At 45.1% G+C, this 21,919-nt stretch overlaps 2 protein-coding genes across 6 annotated transcripts in view; one reads left to right on the top strand and one right to left on the bottom strand.

Moving 5' to 3' along the window:
• Nucleotides 1-21,919, bottom strand: part of LOC118508806 (angiotensin-converting enzyme) — a 76,117-nt gene that overhangs the window by 17,636 nt on the left and 36,562 nt on the right. The window lies entirely within an intron of this gene.
• Nucleotides 2,415-5,133, top strand: LOC118508816 (MAGE-like protein 2). The gene is made up of 2 exons (XM_036048557.1): nucleotides 2,415-2,541; nucleotides 3,029-5,133. Exons 1-2 carry the CDS (start codon nucleotides 2,530-2,532, stop codon nucleotides 4,172-4,174), a joined length of 1,158 nt encoding a protein of 385 aa, XP_035904450.1. The 5' UTR covers nucleotides 2,415-2,529; the 3' UTR covers nucleotides 4,175-5,133.

Consider the following 21,919-nt stretch of genomic DNA (forward strand, 5'->3'; position numbering starts at 1 on the left):
CCGTTCTGACCTAAGACCCGACGATTGGCCCGCATGATTTTCGATATTGTTTTTCTATTAGCTCGCAAAGGTCGCGCGCCCAACAACCGGTGACCGACTTCTCAGCCAGCAAAGCACTCGTGCTTATGTTGCGCAGAAATCATACCGCCGAAAAAAAAGGTGTAATGTTAGGCCCAGCATACGCATTTGCTCCACAAACAAGAGCAACAACACCAACATTGCACACCTCGCAAACAATCACAGAGTGGTTGGTAGGTGGAATTGCGCGATCGCACGGAACAATTCTCCCCCCGTGGCACGTGGTTAATTAATTTATGAATGGTCATTGGAGCTCGGTGTTTAAGATTATGCTTGAGCGGCGGGGGCCAGCCAGCCAACCAGAGCCATCAAATCATATCGCAATCGTGCTCTTAATCTTGAGCTAATTATGTGCTGCGCGAGAGTGGGTGCATCACATTGTCACGATGCGACCCGCTCCGTGAGGCGATCGCAGTTCAAGGCTGAGAAATAGACGACACGCGGGCTGAGGCTGTTTCGTCTCAAACTCGCACGATGCTTGATTTATGCTGGGCAGCCGGCGGACCAATTTCACGCCTGTCATCGTTTGGCCACGGTTTGGCAGACCCCGACGCACGCAGCGACTCTACGGTGTGTTATATTTTACTGCGCTTGATGCACCGAACCATGCAAGAGATGACATCAAGGGCAGGAATTTCAGCTCCAGCTGACCTTGAAGCGCGACTTTTGGGAACTAAAAGAATAATGGAACTAAACGACGAAAGGGGCTTATTGAATGTTGATTTAACGAGCGCCACACCACAGCAATAAAGCTCCTAACCCAAACAACAACAACAATTCGTCACAAAACCATTTATTGTACAGAATTTATGAGTCCAATGCGCTAAAGAGATCAGGCGGCGATCAATCTTTGGGACTTATTTGTTCTCAAAGAATTCGAAATTAAAACTGACTCGATCATCTATTTTTTTTTTAAGAAAAGCGAACTATGAATAGATTGCTGAAGGTGCAAAATTGTTCTCATCGGATGACACTGAAACTGATGAGTTTTGAGCGCGTAGACCTCGTGCTAAGGTCAATCCACTTTTGCCCCAATCAATCTGCCTCAATTAGTCAACTATGCACGGAATTTGCTTAACCCTAGTGTTCCACTGTACATTAGCGTACAGCGCAACAAGGACAAGACCTTCCGAAAAATGCGTCCATTACTAAGTGTCACCTGTCAACGCAACTAATTGCAAGAACTCTGCAACCATCCTTCAACCATTTGCGTTTTGGAGTTAAAACAATTTGCTTGACGAGCCTACAATTACCTTACTACCATTTTTTTTTCGGTTGAAGTATCTTTCCTCCATGTTTGGTAAATCTGGGTCATCAGGAAACTGCTACTGAGCCCTCCATTGGTGAGATTTGCAAAAACTTTGAGCTCATGAGCTCTAGCTCCAGAACAATCATAACCGCTCACACGCCGGATGAATGATCGTAAACAAAATGTACGCACAAACACACAAACGAGTACTAAGTGCAACTGTTGCGGAAGTCGACTTCCTCAACGGACGGCCACCGAAGAAACAAAACCTCAACACTTGCAACATCAGCACGATCCCACGTGTCCCAATGATCTGTTCCTAGGTCCCTAGTTCTGCACGCTCAAGAGCGCTCAATTAACTAAACCAACATGCCTGCGGGCGACGCGTTTCGCACCATTGTGTGCTCTATTGGTTCAAGGTTTGGTCTCATGCAAAATTCGGTTGCAAAAACGGTGGAAAGCGATCGTGAATGGGGTGTGTTTCCGTGGTACCGTGTTGGAAAATGATCTTTACATCATTGGCTACTTCCTGGAACTCGTGTGCAAGAAAAACGACCCCCCAGAACTAGTTGTAATTAAGTCGTTTAGTGTGCGGGCATCTGTTCCAGTTTCCGTTCCGACTGGCTCCGGAACAAGACAATGTCGAACCCACGGGTGGATCTTCGGGTGGGGTTACTACCACTGCCTTCGACGGGGGGGAATCGGGTCAGTTTTCCATCTCCCCATTTCAAGCCACGCAAGGAGTGTGGGGTCTTGCGCACGTTTTTTAATCACCGATCCAGAGCAACAACGTGCATTCGTTGGCCGGAACTCACCCGTTCATTCGTGCTCTCATTGGTGTAGTAACTCAGCGCCGGTCAAAGTCGCTCAGCGCTCAGCACTGACGGAGGGTGACCTACCCCAAGTCGAACGGAACCGTCCCAGCGCACCGGGGCGCTCACGAGCTATGCACGCACCCCCGAGTGGTCACAAGTTTTCTCAGGCACGCGAACGACCGCTTTCGGTTTCGAACTGGCGGGGCGCTTCAGCCGCTGGGCGGTGGGGACGCTACCCGACCAAGCCACAGAATCGGATGAAAGTGAATTTCGTAGTTTTAAGTAGTATAAAAGCGGCGACTTAGCACAAATCAGCATCCAGTTCAGTGTCTGGAACCGCACAGTTGCGCATCGTGGTTTCGCTAACCAGTCCGTCGCTGAGTCGCAATGAAGTTTTTTGTGAGTACATCCGTCAAGGCGACGACAAGTGTTTCACACAGTTTTCTGTTGGTTTTGCGGAATCTGACGATGGTTTAGGTGTTTGAGCGTTTGGTGTGGATGTTTGTCGGAGTGAAAAGTTCTAGTTTTTTGTTTGGTTAAGGATTTCAAGTTGCTGGAGGTGAACAAAATAAGAGCACATTGTTCAGTGAATCGCAGCTCTAGAACTAGTTATACAGTGTGTCTAGAATCGTTCTGAGAATTCTTGCCCAAAGCTGAACGCAAAAGTGATTTCTTGTAGTCTAGTTTAAAGCAGTTGGAGCTATGCAGATCCTTTTAGAGAATTTCCAAATTTTAATTTATCGAAACATCTGAACCATTCACTTTATTCTCTCAAACGCTCGAGCGTCCTGAAGAGCCATTCAAAGATTCTGAACCAATCTTCGTGATGTACTCAAAATACTCAATGAAAGATTTCCCCTTTATCGTCCTTCTTTCGTCAACACAGATCTGTCTGTCGGCGCTTTTGTTGGTTTCGGCTAGTGCCGAATCAGAGCAAAAGAAGTCCGCAGCCGATGGTAAGGCCGCCGTCCCGCTCGAGAAGAAGCTGGACAAACGAGGCCTGCTGAGTCTCGGCTATGGCTACGGCATTAATGGGCTAGACGTGGGCTACATCGGTGGTGGCCATCTTGGTGGTGCGTATCATGAGGCGCACGATCACCACTACGGCCATGGAGTGTATTTGGGTGGACACACGGACGTTACCAAAACGGTAACGCTCCTCAAGGGAGTCCCAGTGCCGTACACCGTCGAGAAGCACGTCCCGTACACGGTTGAGAAGCATGTGCCGTACCCGGTGAAGGTACCGGTCCCACAGCCCTACGAAGTTGTCAAACACGTCCCCGTTCACGTGAAGGAGTACGTTAAGGTCCCGGTTCATGTGCCACAGCCTTACCCGGTCGAGAAGAAGGTTCCCTATCCGGTGCACGTTCCGGTCGATCGTCCTTACCCCGTGAAGGTGTTTGTGCCGCAGCCGTACGAGGTGACCAAGCATGTCCCGTACCCCGTCAAGGTGCCAGTCCCGCAGCCCTACGAAGTGACCAAGCATGTGCCCGTGCCGGTGAAGGTAGAAGTCCCGGTCCCGGTGCCGTACACCGTCGAGAAGAAGGTCCCGGTCCCGGTGAAGGTCCCGGTTGACCGTCCTTACCCCGTCCATGTGCCAGCTCCCTACCCAGTCGAGGTGGAGAAACCTGTCCCGTACACGGTGGAGAAGCCTGTCCCGTATGAGGTGAAGGTGCCCGTCGATCGTCCGTACCCAGTGCCAGTGGAGAAGCCCGTCCCGTACCCGGTCAAGGTGCCCGTCCCGAAGCCGTACTACGTCGAGAAGCACGTTCCGTACACGGTCGAGAAGCCAGTCCCGTACCCGGTCAAGGTTCCGATCGACCGTCCGTACCCCGTCACGGTTGAGAAGCACATCCCAGTCGAGAAGCCAGTCCCGGTTCCGGTGAAGGTGCCGGTGGCAGTGCCGGTCCCCGTACATCACGACCATCACCATCACCATCTGGAGCATGTGCACGAACCGCATCACCATCATCACGATGTGAGCTACACCAGCTTCAGCGGTTACGGACACGACTACAGCTACCACCATTAGGGAGAAGCGTCTAAAAGCGTTTCAAAGGTGGAAGGACATTTGTACCATAAAGGTTGGACTCTCGGGTATGATTGCCCAACGTTCTAATTGCACCTCCGTACAGATCGTTAAGGAGCACCTACCAACTCTCGAAGCACGCCACGTATCTGGGTGATGCTTCGCTTGAATAGCTATTATCATCATCGAAAGTCACGTATCTTTCTCTACACATAAATCACATCCTCACTGCTCACTCTTTCCTATCAAAATATTCTCAGCTCTCATATACTCAAAAGCGAAAGGATTCGCTTTTTTCGTACCACACACTCACACACACACACAAACAAATCCACATTCGATCCCTTTTTTCAGGGTTCGAGTTAGTTGTGCACCCGATGTGATAATGTAAAACGTACATGCACTGCCGTCATTTCTATCTGTCCGTTACGCACTGTTCGGTGGAACAGCTTTCGACGCACCGTAACAAAAATGGCCCACAGCCTGTCAGCCTACGCCGGATGCACACACACACCCACACGATGGAGACGCCCAATTCGCTACACACGCGAGAGAGTGAAGCCAAAAAAATGTGCTGAATGTACAGAAGATCGATCGAGTGAGATCGTTTGGATGGACTCACCGAACCATAATTGTGCTGTATAATTTTGGATCGCTTTTAACGCTCCTTGGCTTAAAGAGGAGCGTCAACGCTTTTTTGACATTTTTGTGAAAAAAATAGCCAAAAAACACACACAGACACCGTTCTTTAGAGAGAGAAAAAAAATATGGGAAAACGATAATCCTCCAACGATCAGCACGGCCAGTGAAACGTTTCAACGATAACCCGGGGGGCGCGATCGGGTGTGCATCTGCGTGAGGCTGACACCGTACAAGGGCACGATGTACTTTTTTTATATTATATTTTATTGTAAATAAGACGAAAAATAAAACGAAACAAAGATTGTTGTACAAAAATCAAACGCTCTCTCTCTCTCTCTTTCTCGCTTCAGTAAGCTTTTTAGGTTTTCTTCCGTATTCTGTTCTCTTCTTCGTTACAGGGTTTTTTTTGTGTGAGTGGTTTTCGGTTTTCAATGGTGTACACGGATGGCCGAGAATTAGTTTTTCCGTTCACATAGTTCAAGGATTTTCCCACCCACTCTACCAGTCCAGACGGCACAAAAACCGGCACAGTCTGATGACCACTCAAGGGCTAGAATGACATATTAAACGGTGTCACAAAACTTCGTAAATCATTCCTCTCCAACTTGGGAAGCTGAGCATGAAAATTGGGAACATGGGACGGGGAAAATGATGAGGGACACACGGAAAATATGGGCTTGTCCGAGACATTCGTTACAGCAGCGTGGTCGTCGTCGTACGGTGGCAAAGGTTTGTCGCTTGATGCCGGTTGAAGTCTCTTCACAGTGACATACGGTTTGTTGTTAACCACTTTACGTTGTGTTGTGCGGGTGTTCGGTTAAGATGGGTGGTGGTGGGTGGTTTGGCTGTACCTTCCTCTCGTGCGAGATGACGTCCGTAAAGCATTCGCGACGGCGCTTGCATAATCGACAATTGTGTGCATCGTGCACACATGCATAACAAGCGACCCGATCGCCGACTCGTGGTAAATGTTTTGCAGCTGCGATCTTTCACGTCGCTCGCCCTACTATTTGCCAAACCGCCAAACAATCCACCGCACTGTGTAATGTGTAGCGCAGGCGGTCGTGCGCCCGCCAGAACAGAGCGCCAATCTTCCCAGCGCTGTGAAGAACGGTGAAGATGATGCTGCACAACCGATCGTTACCCGTTCGCACCGAAACAAGGCGCACGATGGCATGCGTTTCGGTCGTAAGCCACCGCTCAGCCGTTCGACCCCATCGAGCGTATTTGTTTTTCTTCGCAACTCGCACCTCAAACACCGATTGAACATCTGTTTCACCAGCACCAACCCGTGCGAGAGGATGTACAAAAAGGGGAAAAGCGAAAAAGCTCCCACCGATCGTAACAGTTTGGCCGGGCGAACGAGATGCACCGGGAGACTGATGGATGCCACGTGCGATGCGGTAATGAGGGTCGATCCACGAGATCTTCACCGCCGATTCGGATCGCCACGATCGATGGTGCTAATGTTTCGCCGGTGCAAAATCGTCCCGACAAAGGTCAAGCGAGTCAAGCTTTTTGGTGGTGCTCTAATGCGGCCAGTGCTATAGTTGTTTCGTTTTCGATTTTTCCGCCCCACGTTGCCGTTCCCAAGATTCATGTTTCATTGTTGTTTGGTTGAAGCGAAATGAGCTGGTTTCTCAATTGTAAATTGTATGGCATAATCACTTATTGGTATTTTCTGGTGGTACACGCTGTACCGGCAGCATAATGAAAAAGTGTTTGAAATGCTTTTCGTGCCAATGAGAAAGAGAGGGAAAGAGAGAAGGGAGGGGAGATGGAAAGAAAGGGGAGAAGTTGATCTTTACCAGAGCGATAAGGAAGTGATCTTTAACGTCACAAAATTGAGGCTATTAGTTTCTGCGAGATGGGGGTTCGTCGCTTGATTTTAATGGAATTATATCAATTACGGGATGGTTGCGGTGAACCATTTGGTGGTGTGAATGAAGAGGTGTGTCAAAACATGTTTTTTATCGGGTCTATAAAACAAATAGAAAAGCATTAAAAGGCTACAAAAGGCACAGTCTGCTCGAATCGTCCATCCAAGAGGCTTGCCACAAAAATGTGACTTCCCAGTTCCAAGCAGCTTTAGCTGGGACCTTAGCCATGGGTGTCCTTAAAACTAATGAGTTTTTTTTATTCCTTCTTGACACTGCCAATTGGAACTCCGGCTTGGCAAAAAATAACTGAAAATGGTCCTCCGATAGAAGTTTGCCCTGAATCAATAAATCGATAGATAGTTGAGAATCTCTTTGATCGACGAAGCCGAAAGGTTATTTTTCTAGCTGCAGCTACTCAATCTGCGGCTACATGGACGACGAGTTTTGTAAATAAATTTCTATCGTTACTAGTACATTTTTTCCAACCGAGCACGCCCGGGATAAGGTGAAATATCAGGGAGGAAATGCCTTGGTAATTTTTTGTGTCTTTGGATTTTGTACTTCGTCAGCACATGCGGTGCTGACCATATGGCGTCAAGCCGTCATAATTGAAAATAAATAAATAAATAAATAGAACATTTTTTCCCACATTGACGGATGCTGTGATGTTTGGATTATTGACGGAAGAATTGTTCAAACCTGATGCCAGAAATCTGTCCCCAAATAATTAGCGTCTTCCTCCAGTAGTGAGTAGGTGTCCCAGGAATATTTTACCAACTATGGCTCCAAATCACCTTGTAACACTAATTTTGCCTATTTACCTTTTAATAGATGGTACTAAACCAAGAAAAAAGCTACTTAAACACACAGATATCGTATGAAAAAGTATTATGAGAAATATAATTCGAATCGGGTTCTTAACTTCAATCAGAAGTCGGGTCGATCCAGAATAATTTCCAAATCCGGATTCTAAATCCTTTGAATTCCTTTTTGGGACACTTGGAAGGATCACTTTGGGGTAGTGATTTGAATTCGCATTTGGATCTGGATTCGGATTCTGTTGAGGTTTGGATCCAGCTTGAAATTCTAACCTGTGATTGTCATAGCCGAAAATGTTCTTACTTAAATGACTTCTATCTTTGGCCCTAACTTACAATCTAATAGTTGAGGGCTCTATTTTTTTATTCAAAAAAAAACAGTCTGATAATATTGATTAGTTCAAGATTCTTATACAGACTAGAAATTATAAAACAAAGTTTTTAATTTTATTTTGTGTCATTCAATGTTTTGTCCTAAGAAAATCTCACTCAAAGTGTCTCAAAGGGAAACTGTACGAAATGGCAACGTAGCTACTATTACCCAAACAACGCTATTAGACTACCCAATCTAGATGAAAAAAACTTTGTTTTTGCTTGTAATAGTATTAAAACTATTTAATTTTTTTATTTTCTAACTTCGATTGCTTTCCAAACGATTAATATACATAACAACTACCAAATAGCTCATAATGTCCCTTAATAAGTCATCTTTAAGTTTTATTTACCATCACAAAACCCATTCAACATGACGTCCAGCACGCTCCAGACGCTAATCAGCTAATACATCTTCGCCAAACGACAATGTTTCATAAGCAACAGTATAGATGTTTGGACGCACTTGAAACTTCAACTCGCGCCCCAGTGCAAAACCCGATCGTTATATCCCCTGGCCATTGTTTTTATTGTGGCTCATTAATATTAATGTCCCACAGAGTGCCAGTACCCACCCACGGGCGAGGGCTTCCCATCTCAACCCGCCCACCCCGTCCTGTTACACAAACGAGAAAAACATACCATTGACCAGGAAAACGTTTTGCTGGTCAACTTTTACTTTCATCTATCCGGGTCTGGTAAAGGTACCGCCAGCCGAGCCTTAAAGCCAGCCCCGGCTGACGCCAGTTGCTGACTTAGGTTACGTTGCACACGCTGCGCGATCTAGCTTCACGAACAACCCGCGCGAGGACCTTGCACGCCATATACCCATCTAAGAACGTGGCGCTCGTGTCGTGTAGAATCGCAAACACGGTTAGAATCCTGTTTTAATTGCCGATCACTACCACCAATTCGCGTACGGATCCGCATTGCGATCAATTATTACATATCTAGGGCATCTAGGGTCTCGGGTATGGATGCTTTGTTGCCGTGGTTCAAACCCACCTACCCCCAACGGACCGTCGTTGGTCGGCATGCAGTGAGGGAGGATCGATCGCGATTAAGAATATACATTTGCTGCCTTGGTCAAGGTCGCATCGTAACACCCCCTCATTGCGACTCGTCGCAGACACCACACAGAAACCCAGTGCCGGTGTGTCGTGCATACGATGGAAGGATGCCGTAACACCGGAGATCAGGTAACGAGCTCGAGTTTAGTTGAAGATTGCTGCGGCTGGAAAGGAGAGAAAAAAAGCACCCCCCTCAGCCACCATACCGGACACCGGCGGATATAATTGGAAGGTCAAATAATCATCTTGGCAGCTTCCCTTTCCGCACACCACAAGCCCGGCGAGTGAAAACGAAAGGCAACGGTGGGGAACAGGGAACCAATTTAACTACCGAGGGAAATTAGCTCCATTTAGGTTCCATTTTCATGCTGCCCCTTTCGGTTCCGTACGGTTCGGTCACACAATTTTCTTCCGACAAAACGCATTACGTGGCGTGACCTTCCGCAGCAGCAGCACTTGTACTCGCGTTTATGATCGAGCTCGGTCTGCAGGCTGCGTCAACCACAAGCTCTGTTTGACTTTGACCCATCAGTACCGGAATTACACCGAGCAATGAAGTCTGCCGTGCGAAAGTGGCCTTGAAGTGGCGAAATCGGAAACTCCAGACTGTCTTTTCCCTTTCATTCGCTTTTGGGTAGTGTATGCAACGCACCTGTCGGGAGTTGAATGAGCACGGACGCGTTACATCACATTGATCGGTTTGAACTACGATCGAAATCATTCACAAAATGCTACAGCCACACACACACACGGATGATGACCTTGAAGGGAGGGGGCCAGAACTGAATCGAAAGTATTATTTTCTCGGCACGCAATTTGCCTCACGCTCTAACGTCTTAATTAATCTATCTAAACTCGCCTAGCCTGTCAACGAAACAAATTAGTGCTTTGTTTCACAGCTCCACCCGGCCACATTGATTGCTTTCCGTTCCATTTGTATGTTTTTTTTTCGCAGATTCATGTTTCCTTCTGTTTTGTGCAGAGTTCGGCACCAGTATCGGCACGATTCGATTGCTTTATTAGCCTACTGATGATTAGCTCCGCGGCTCACGGCATCGTTCCGTTTTCAAACGACCCTCTGGCGAGCTGTCAATGGTAGCGCCACGATTGATAATCAACCTGATTGCCGTGCACTGGGGAGTAATAATTTTACAACGCACATTTGCAAACCAGTCCGCTGCACGAGCTGGCAGGATGAACGGAATCGGTGGCACTGATTGTTGATTAGTGATATATTTATGGGAGTTTTTTTTATCTTTACTTTTCTTCTCGCTTCTGTCATGGCTCTTCTCGTTGCATGTAGCGCAGGGAATGCGTAACGACATGTGCGACGTGTGGTATTAGGTGTCGTTTGCGATATTTTTTTATATAAAGAGAGCAAATAATAAGCAATTTGGTGACAAAAAAGCAATCTTTGATTGAGACCATTTTTTGCTAATTATTTGAGAAGGTTTGCATGAGCAGGATAAGCTGATTGCTTTGTGAAAAGTCATTTCCTTTCGAAATATCTATTATTTTATTAACAAAGGACTGGTAACCCTTAACAACAATAAAAACTGTCCCAACATCGGTGTCCGAACAAATCGCCGGTTTATCGAACCCAAATCCCAAACCCCTCACTAACCAATATCTGACCTGTCTAGTCGGGATCAATCCCACCAGCTCAATAGCCTCCCATCAATATCGAGCACCGAACGTGCGAACGTTTTGTTTCCCCGCCGTAACCGAAGACAGAAGACTTGCGCGGCCTATCAGCACACGAACCCCTTTATTAGGTCGACCGGGCGTCTCGCCGGGGCGCTTCTGCACGCCCTGTCCGTTTCTTTCGATTACATAAATTCTACCAAACGGTTTTCACTTCCACCGGGTCGGGATGCAATTCACGTCACGTTCGGCAGCGCGTTAGGGGGATGGGCACGCCAACCTGATTTGAATACAGTGTGAGTGTTGTGCACCGGGAAGAGTGGTCAATAAAATGTGCGAAACTTGAGGTGCGCACCTCAAAATCTGCTCCATTGCCATTCGGTAAATGTTCAATCTTTTGCGCACATTTGCGGTTCCCCGGTACCGGGATAATCCTATAAAAAACTGACAGACCCTTCAGCACACAGAAGTCTACCAGCGCAGAAGCAAACTGTGCAGAAAAATTATCTAATATCCAACAGAACTAGTTTAATTTCTTTCCTTCTGGTGCCGGCCTAGGTGCCTTTCGGTTCGCTGGGTTTCGCACCGAGAGATTGCATGATTGCGTTACAGCGGCCAGCCGGCCACGGTGCGCCTCGTGCGAAATGCTGCTCGTGGGGGCCATTTATTCGCCTTCCTAGCGCTCGTTAATTTTTCTCCCATTTTGAAACTGGAGCCACCGAAACCGGGAACCGGGACGAACGCGGCACGATTTACTTAACGAGTACAGCTGTGTAATGCTTCCTTGAGTGCGCTGTCTGCCGATAAATACCCATGGTCTAACAAGGGTTTCACAAAAAAAACCTACCCCGAGACACAAAAACACACAGAAGCAGGATAAGAAAGCTTTTTTTTCGTGGACACAAAGTGTCCCATTTGTTTTTGTTTTTCCCTGTTTGTAGCTCAAATTTTCTCCCCAAACAGTTACACAAGCTCGTCATGTGTAGTGGAGGTATACTGAGCTGATGCAAATGAGTCCACCAGGAACAGATGGCTGTCGGTGCGTAATGTGGTTCAAATCTGGATAAACTAAGAGCCGATTGCGCAACTGTAACGCGTGGGAAAAGGACGCCGGTAAACTAATTGCCCGGGAAGCATAAGAGTGTCTCTTTGAATGTACAGTACGGCATATGTTTTGCCGGATCGAAGAATGGCATTTAGCAAATTAAAACACAAAAAACGGTTCCTTCAATTATTAATACTATTAATTATTATTCATATAATGATTAATGTTAGAAGTGAGTTGGTGAGTAACTATTCCAAATTATTTGCGTATGCCGTATCCATGTGGTTAATATATATTTTTGTAGAGCACACAGCTCGATCAGTTCTCAGAACTCACGGGAATATTATGCTTTAAACAGTTTAGAACTACGAATCGCATCATTTTTCTGCTGCTTATCGAAGTGTGTCCCCTAACAAGGCATGTCAGAGTCGAGTAAGATTAAGTTAACGTTTTAATATATCCCAACTACAGTCTCGTTGATATTCATGTGAAAGGAAGCATTCCTTGAAGTGAAAAACCTCCCCAAATAATTTGCTTACCAGCATTGATGTTGCAATTCGTTTCAAAATCGAGTTCTTCTTGCGGATCTTGTCAACCATATAATATCATTACAAGTTTAAAAAAGGACCACATATTCAGATTCATCCGTCGAGGAAATATTTTTTTCGGCGATATTGAATCGAACCGAGTGACACTCTGTAAAATTGTATTGATCGTGACTACGAGGCCGTTTCGAGGGTTCGTTGCTTAACATAATATACTGCACAAGTCATGTGGGCACTTGTCATAGCAGTTCTACACGAATTAAGGATGCTGTCTTCTTCTAGTTCTCTATTTTTCTACAAATATTCGCTTATCTTGCACAATAAGTCTCCTCGCATGTATCACTATGCGCCTGCAATTTGGGCATTCGATTGGAAAATATTTTAATGGATAATTTTTTTTTTCAGCTCAGTGTATACACTCTGCTGTCAGCCATACAATGAAGTCATCTCAAAAGACACACTCAACCACGCGTATGTCATTTGTTACGCATAACATTGCCAAGCGGCTTTTAATCATTCTTGTCCACCCCAGGTTCGGTTCCCTTAGCTTGACCAACAAATTGTTCACTGTGCCATTATTTCATACCACTTGAACCACGCGTAACAAGACCCGTGGCGATAAAAATGCACGTTACATAAAAAAACAACAACAAAGTGCTGCTGATCTGAAAGATCAAACCAATTATCGGTTGATTGAGGTGAGACGTCACGCGTTCGCGTTCGCTGGCCGGTGGAATTCGCAAATCGCGAATAGTGCAATATGTGTGTGTGGGGTGAGTAGCTTTTTTTTCGCTGCTGATGAGATGAGCTTTTGAGGATGCCGAACAACGGGCGAATGAGATAAGGTACAAAGTGTGAACACTAATGGGCTTGCTGCAGGTGTTGGCTATTCGAAAAACGTTTAAAAGAGTCGTGAACCAATAAGAGAATTGATGTCTTCCTAATTATACAGAGAGTATTGCGTAGATATACTTTAAATTTTGGGTACAACACATTTAAATTTATTTAAAATGTTTCATTTGCCAGTTGTACCGCAAACCGGCAAGCGTAAATGGTATCGCAATCGCTTCCTCTCTTTACCTTCCTACGCTTGCTGCGCACGCTAATTAACATTTCAAATAAACTTCATCCGTCGCTTAAATCAACGCAACGGGGCCCACATCAAAACCGATGCACCGCACCGGAATGGAACGCAGTTTGCCACCAGACAAAACATTAGTCTTCTGGTCTTAAACCTTTCCTCACAGGCCCTCCCGTCCCGTCCTTCACCGCCCCTGTTTTACACGATGCGGAATTATGTATGTTGGCAAACGGTGGTAATTACTGAGATTGATTTCGTTTCGAACGTTCTGCGTCTGCTGGGCCCTTGCCTTGCCACTGTCGCATGCTGGTCGGTGTGAGCATACCGACTGCCTTCATTTGGTAGCTCACCGAAGGTCTCACCGGTGCCGGGTGGCACAATGCGCAGAAACAACTCCGATCGACGAGCATGTGCGCACGATCTTCGCAATCTTCACCATTACGACCCGACCTGATGATCTCCGGGACCGAGGGAGAGGTGGTTCGTTAATCATAACTCGGTCGTACACTGGTCGTGCGGGCCATCTGGTCGGCATGGGCATAAGACATTATGTATAATAACAGTCACATTAAACGAAAGCAAATTAATTTATTGCAACATTTACAGTGTCCAGGGTAGTGACACGGGTACGGTGACAGGTCGTGGTCGGCTTGACTGACTGACTGACTTACTTACGTTTGGTAACTTGTTGTGTGCTGACAGACATAGCTTCTGGGGTGGGAAATCCAGAATTGGATTAATAGATATTACTGCTCATTTTAGGAAGCAGAACAAGCTCGCCTCAGCACCCTCCAATTATCTGGCGATACAATGTTTCAACTCTACAACTCCGCGCTAAATTTTCAAAAAGAACCAATAGAAACACGCTGGTTGAAATGTTTCATCTCTGATTCGCATTGTTTGAAATATTTCAGCGCCTCACGGTGCAGTGATTGCCTACCTGCAAGGGCAAACTTTCAATCGTTGTTGGCGAAAAACACCTCCAACCACACGGGCCCACCTTTACTCACATCTATTCGCGATCAAAACAACGATCGTTCGCTTATCAAAGAGCTCACTCACGCTCTCTCTCACCATTGCCACTCACTCTCGCGATTAGTTTTCCCCACCGTGGCGGCACACATTTTCCACGAGTGACCAACACCTCTCTTTCTTCTGTTGTTGTTTGCGATCCACACAATGCGACTTTGCACCCCCTTTTACGTGAAGCCTGATCATCATCAGCACGGTGCCAGTACGGTGCCGATCAGCTGGTCGTGAAGGAGCTCTTCGATGGCCAGCTAAGTACTGCCCGACCGACACATTCATCGATCATCACGGGGCCCCACTCGTGCGGTGGCTCTTACATAACATCGTCAGGAACGGTCAGTACACTACTAACATAGTTATTTTCCCTTTTTTTCCATCCCACCGCATTCGTTCTTTTCATTATCGTTTCGCCGTTATGCACACCGAGCGGGTTGAAGTTACGGGTTCACTTTCCTTCGGCTTGGGGTGAGCGTGAAGCCCGGTTTTCCCTACTGCATGCAGAAGTGTGGCAGCCAAACGAGTTTTGCTTTGTTCTGTTCGTTCAGCGTGTTTGCGAAAGCACTTCAACGTTCAACTACCCATCATCATCATCCTCAGCGAGTAAAAGGATTCAAACCGGCCAGTGAATGCGTGTATCGTTTGAGTGAATCTTTTCTTTTAAAGCAACAATATTTACCCTTTACAACGCTGTGCCACCCACCTGTGAGCTTTATTGGATCTAGATTTCTACCTGATGGTGGCTGATTGTGGTTACGTCTCGCGCCAGTTTTCCACGATCGGTGATCAACAAAACAAAGTCTACCACGTATTTTTATCCACCACAGCTTGTGAAGCCGGTTTCGTTGTTGGAGCCGTCGGTTTTCAATTGATTATTTATTGAACTCACGCATAACGTGGTTTGAGGTAGCGTACAGCGATATCATTGAGTAGGTAGACGACCGTTGCCTACCGTGGACAACGTGCTTTTCCTGACAAACTAGTTCGAAGCCTCATCGGTACCCCAAGGCCATCGTGATCACTTGCCAGGAGACGGTCAGTGAAAGCAACAAAACTTCCTTTCGAGTTTGGGCCCTGGGGAGGGGTGAACTTTAAGGTTTGTGTTGATCCTTTTCGAAAGGGTTGAATGAAATGTTTTAAAGTTGATGACATTTGGAGCATATTTTGCGCCGTTTTGTGTGGTTATCCTGTCTGCAATATTATACTTCTTTAAATTTTTATTATGTCGCCTCTTAATGCCAAACAATATCTTATCTTCAGAAAGAATTGAAGGAGCTGTTCTGGTTGTCCTAAACGCATATCTGCCAAAACCTTCAAAGGACTATCCAACTATGGACATGTTCAAGTCCGGGAAGTCAGCATTGGCAGGCTAAGGCTTTCGGAAGTTGCAAAGACGATGAAGAAGATTTAGTTCCACTCATTGCCAGCTATTTTGGCAACCAGTTTTAAAACGTATTCGATATCACACCCCATTCCTTTCGGACCAAGATCGCTCGATTGCTTAAAAAGGCGAAGGAATTATCTTATCTGTTAGCTTTGTTCTTTGTTTGTTTTGTATGATTGACGTAGGGTAAAGCGAAGTGTAATTTTTTCCAGTTACTTGTTCCATTAATTCAACAATATTTCTCTGATCCCTCGTGAATGAATAAGAGTCTACAGTCACTTGAATTAAGCACTTATTCTCTCGGAGCTTCCTGGGGCAACATGCTCATTCGGCTACATGTTAATTTCATTGTTAGTAAAGCACTTGGATTGGCTCAAATAAAGCTCAAGCTCTTGGATTGACTGAAAAGAATCCATGAAAGTTATCTGTCTCCTAGAATATGGTGAACAGGTGCACTTCTGCTCCATGGTCAGGACCAGAATGGAATACTGTTCAGTACTCTAGTCTCCCAGATGTAATCAGAGGTCTATTATCAGTTCATTTTCTTCATTGGCCTCTTCTTTAAGGTCATGCCTGTCATTTCACGCTTACTAGACTTTATTGTTGCGGAAAAGTTGGATAATCAGTCCTATCTATGGTATGGAGCAACGGGCTCAGATGAGATTTAAACCCCGGTTCTGCTGTGTGAAGACCGGCGCAACTGTCGCATCGATAGCCCTTAAATACCTTAAATCTATCAGGTCTATTCATTAAATACCCTGTCGGACATTTTCCTGTTTTCTCTGAAAATGCTAGAATCTCTGGAAGCTCGCCAATTTGTTTGAGTGCTGCCCCGCTCAGATTTTTTCCTTCCTCTTTATTCCTACACTGACACTCCCGATCTGCCATGTTTGCCATGCCTACTTTAATCTCTAACTTCCTAGCTTCTACGGTATTAGCCTTCTTTTCAAGCTTGCATCGTACTTGAAGTATCGGATCACTTTTTAAATCTTTTTCATAATTCTTTATCAGTTTTGAAGCTGCCTAGAGTCAGGTTATTGTATAAACTTAAAGCCTTAGATTACTCTCATACAATATACAGTGATGGACAATCGGAAGAGACCACCAATATGATTTTAAAATACCATACAACAAAATAAGGCTATTGTTCTAACTTAAAATTCGAAATAAAAATTATAGTTTTGGGCATCCTCATTTCTATTATTTATCTCTAACGCAGTTCAGCATTGTCATAAGTAATAGGTTTGTTTGACTTTATTTACTTTTATTTAATTGTTAGTCACTGATTTAGTCATCTTTGATTAAAAACAAAATTCATACACGAAGTTAAGATGTAAAGGATGCTCTTGTCAAATTTTGGGTTTACAATGCTTGGTAGTTGTATCTAAAGCATTAGTTTGAAAATCGTTTGATAATTTGGTCTTATTATGCTGTCACTGTATGTGAAACATTAGCAGAAAAACTTTTTAAATAAATAATTTAAATAATGAAGCAAATGTGTTTTTCTTTTCATCCTAGCAACATTATTTTCAGTATTCTGTTTGTTTATTATTTTTTTATTTTTGAAACTAAACTTTGTGAATTCAGAATAAAAAATCAAATATCCTTGCCACTTCCAATTTCCTAGTATTTTCTTTGCCAATGTTTACTGATCGAAACACACACACCAATAATCGGCGTCGATATGAGTGTGGTGCTGAATTGTTATGTGCTGTTTACTATTCACCACACACACACACACACGCTCAACGCAGCCCAACAGTGCTTCAGACACTTCAAAAAAGGAAAGAAAAACACCTATAAACCCCTCGCGGGCGGAGACATTGCAATCACTGCGCGAAAAAGTGAAAAAAAATACTCCTGAAAAAATAAACCACCCCCAATCGCGCACACTTGTGTGTGTGTGGGTGGGCGTTTGTTTTTTATGAAGCACATGAGAGTAGTAATAAAATGCCAATAAATTAATTTTACCTCTTGCCGGTCAAAGCCAGTTCCGTCGAGCACCGACGGACAACAACAACCACAAGAAAACAGATGGTGTGGATGGGCTGGTAGGATGGTGTTGTGCCATGAAATGTTGTCTCATTAGCTAACAAGTTTCGCGTCAAGGGTGTTTTGTGCGAATAACACTTTGAGCAGCAAGTGGTAACGGCGATGGTGGTGGATCTATTTGATTTTCGATGATTTTCACGACTGATCTTGCAGCAGAACTGAGCGCTTTTGATCTTCTATTTCAGGTTTCCCATTTTCCTACTTTTGATGATCATCCCTCACCGCTATTTTTTTGTTTTGACAGAAGAAAAAAAAACACACCGGACGACCGGCATTACACATTGCTTCCGTTTTCCGGCAGCCTTCATCGGTTCAGTGAAAGAGAAAAGATGCCCCATCGTCTTCTGTCGAGTGGCCTCGGCTGGGTATATATAAAACAAATATTTCCCACTCATTGGTCAAAATGAAAAATATAAACATAAATGCGGCTTAAACCAACAATAACAAAAAAAAAACTTATCAGATCGACACACTGTGCCGCAAACGAACTGTTTGGAACTGTGGAGGTACGATGAGCCAACAAACCGATACAGACACGCACACTACAGTGAGCCTTTAATTGGATTAATAGACATTATGTGTAAAATGTGCATGAAATTAGCTCACGCAGGCTCGGCCCGTATGGCTCAACATAGTACAAAGGCCAGCGGAGTCAGTGAATCACATAAACTAATGACTACTACTCCGAACAGCTCTGCCAGCGAAAAACTGTGGCAATCGGCCATCCGGGAGCCAGGTAGGAAAAACCGCAAACATAGGACCACTTTAATGTGGTGCCGCATGGTAGTTGTCGGTGGCACTGTGGCCACAGACACTACAGAAAGCAAATGCCGAATGCTCCCATTTAATGGACGCAAAGTACCGACCGTTTGCATATGTGTGTACATCTGCTTCGGTGGTTGAGACGCGTCGACGGTTCGCATACACACTGCCTGTTCAGGTCGCCACAATGTACTTTTCCCTTGTACGGAAAGGTTTTCACCCACTGAGACACTCTCACATCTAGAAGCGATTGTGTTTTTGTGCTTTTTTTCCCTGCTGCACCTACGCACCCATCTGCTCTGCATTCCAATGGATGCAATCCGAGGTAAACTGCAGTAAAGATCGAATGTGTAGCACTGTTTCATCTCATTCCCACTGCATCGTAGCATCGCTCTCTGCGCGAAAGGGAAAACGTATTGAAAAATCGCATCTGTAACATGGACACACTTACGAGATGTAACGATTTTGAGGCACTGATGCTGCCGTTCTTCGCAACGGCAGGTGCAACGAAAGGAATGTGCCGCACATCGAGTCCGAAAAACGGCAGCAACATAAAGAGTAACTGACTTCAAAACAAAAGTGAAGTAATAGGAGCACCCGACCGGCAATGGGATTGGCTCCCGCGGGTGTAGGGAACACACACGCACGCACGGTGAATCGGGGGGGGGGGGGGGAGGGTGGTGGCCAACGTACCAACGAGAGCGAAAGTTATGTTGCGTCGTTACCCCGATGCAGAGCGTGCCGCGTACTACGTGCAACGCACGCCGTCAACGTCATCGCGGTGGCGGTTGCCTAATTGAGAGGCCGCGAGAGAGCCAAGGTTAGCGGACGCGGCTCTGGACGGATGGATCCAATTGGGCGCAACGAATGTGTCGCCGTTTGGATCGAATGTCAGGTGCTTTCGCTTAGGATGGTGTTGCGCTGGTTTTGACCGATTAATGTTTTCTTTGTCTTTGTTCTGTTGATTGGGATTTAAGCTCTTGGTGGTGTTTGTATTTAATCTTCAAGATTCGATTTTCTTAAGTAACTAAACTTATTTTTCAGATATCGGATTTGATTTTGAAGATTTTCTTGCTGCTTTTTTTCTGCGAATGATGCCATGTTCTAACGATACATACATATATTTAACATCCTAAGGATCATGCCCATTGTTTGCCGATTTAATTTGAAGCAGCCAAGGATAAACTAGTTGGTGAAGTTCAATCAAAGATTAGTTTTATCCCTAAGCAGTGGTATTGGAAATAATGAAGAGCATCCAGCCGGCCGAGTATAATCACTTTCAGCTCGTTTCTAAAACACGACGTCAATGTTTAACAATTACTCAGAAGGAACGATTGTCTACGTTTGTGAGAAGAAGTCTTCGGGAGATTGGCGAAAACACCGAGATAGTTCAATTCTGCAATGTACCTGAAAACGCAGACTGAGCAGCCATCGGAAGCCCTGAGATCACTAGGAACTGAAGTTCACAAAGATCTTTTTCCTTGGTCAGCAGATTCAACACAGCAGTGACTTGCAATATCCATGCCATTGCTCTTAAACGCAGTTCGGGTGATACTGGGAAGAATCAAAGCGCATTCCGAAAAAAGGCGCTTCATCTCCCCAGCGTAATACGGACATTAACTGCAATCTGCAAGAACATGCTCAGAAAGAGTTTACGGACTACAGTAACGAGATTTTTGTACTGCTCGACTGTCTGACTACAGAGAGCGGTAAACAACGCCGTCTATTAAGTCTTGTTTTACTTTGAAGAAGTTAAATATCCAGAAAAAAACTTCTTTTAGCTTTTTATCAAATTCCTCATGTTTTTTGCGATAAAAATAGGGCAATTCCATAACAGTAGGTCCCAATGTCTCTCTTTTTAGCATAAAATAAAAAAAAAAAAAACTGCTAGGGGCTACTGGCCCTCTCGTATGAAAGATCCGCATCCCTTACTTGGTCGTAACATGTAAATCAGATCAAGTTAAAAAAAAAAAACAACCTCAAACAACAAAAACACACAGAGCAATCACTCACTTAATTATTAGGGGTGAAAACATTACTCCTACCCAAATGTCTGAAACACCGTCCCCCCAAACGCGGATGATTATGGCCGTGCACGCATTTCCTCACTGCCGAAACAACCTTCCCCGTCATGTCAAGTGCGTTCCAGCAATTAAAAACTGAAATCGTTTCTTCATTTAAACGATGTCACGTCGACCTCATCGACAATCCTTTCGCTTTGTAATCGAGTTGTAACCCGGCATTCGGGCAGACTTAGCAGCGCGCGCGTTAGGTAATTGAAAATGCAGATTTTATGCATTCGCAGGTCCTTGAGCTGCACCGCAAAAAAGCGCAACCCAGAGAGAGTGAGTGAGAGAGGCGAGACTGAAAGCTGAGTATAAGAAAAATGGAGCAAAGAGGCTTTCATCTCGGCGGCCTGAACCGGATAAACACTAGCCCACGGTAAACAAATAAATGATCACAACGTGTGGCGATTGAATCATGCGCATAAAACGTTACGAAAAATTGCATCTCAAGCTGTAACTAGTTCTGGAGGGTTTGATTAAAAAGAAAACTACCCGATTCACTGGACGCTTCACGATTTTGTCCATTGCTAGCCCAATAGAAGCTGGCCGAAGGTCAACGATGCATTCTGTTTTCCATCTCGACAACACTTCTATTCAAACCAAGCGTCGTAGAAAACTGGGCTCCAGCTGCTGCTGCGTGATGGGGGATCGTGCAGCGAAAAGAGAATGCGATTCGATTTATGTAATGAAAAGCGGTGTCCCTCTTGTCAGTCGCCCGGCCGAGTGTGTATAACATTGTCCAGCGCGATCGTTTGATGCATTTGGTCGACCCTCACGGCGAACGATCGGGCGACACCGCATTGGGTTACGCGAGGGTGGGCAGTGCCGGTCCTAATAAATATGTTTTACAGATCACCGTTAGGTGGGAAGCAAAATGTTAAATAAGCTGTAAAGAGAATCGTTTTAAGCTGTGCACTATAATTAAGCTGTGGTGATAGTAAGGAAAGGTACCTGGATGCTATCTGTAATGGGTTTGCTTCTTCAACATGCTGTGCTGATGATGACGATGCTAGTTAATTTATACCCCTGTTTTGTGTGAGAAATGCTTCAGCATAATATTCAATAAGTCGTTTAGGTTAGTTTTTTTGTTTCGGGGAAGGCATTAACATTGCACTCCATCTTGCAGATACTGTTAAAAGCAAAAATATCTATTCCATCGATTGTTGATGCAAACCTTCACGGCCGACTATCGCTGTCATCTACCACAACGGCTCTACCCGCCTCCCAAAGTTAAGCCGTGTTCAATGCAAGTTTTCAATTTAAAATTCATATTGCTCTCGTAGCCGAGAAGCAAAGAATAAACTTTGAACTACGGTGTTACTTCATCGGTAGTCTCAAAGTCGAGCATTAAATCAACATGT

Source organism: Anopheles stephensi, chromosome 3 (genome assembly GCF_013141755.1).
Source record: "Anopheles stephensi strain Indian chromosome 3, UCI_ANSTEP_V1.0, whole genome shotgun sequence".
Lineage (NCBI taxonomy): Eukaryota > Metazoa > Arthropoda > Insecta > Diptera > Culicidae > Anopheles > Anopheles stephensi.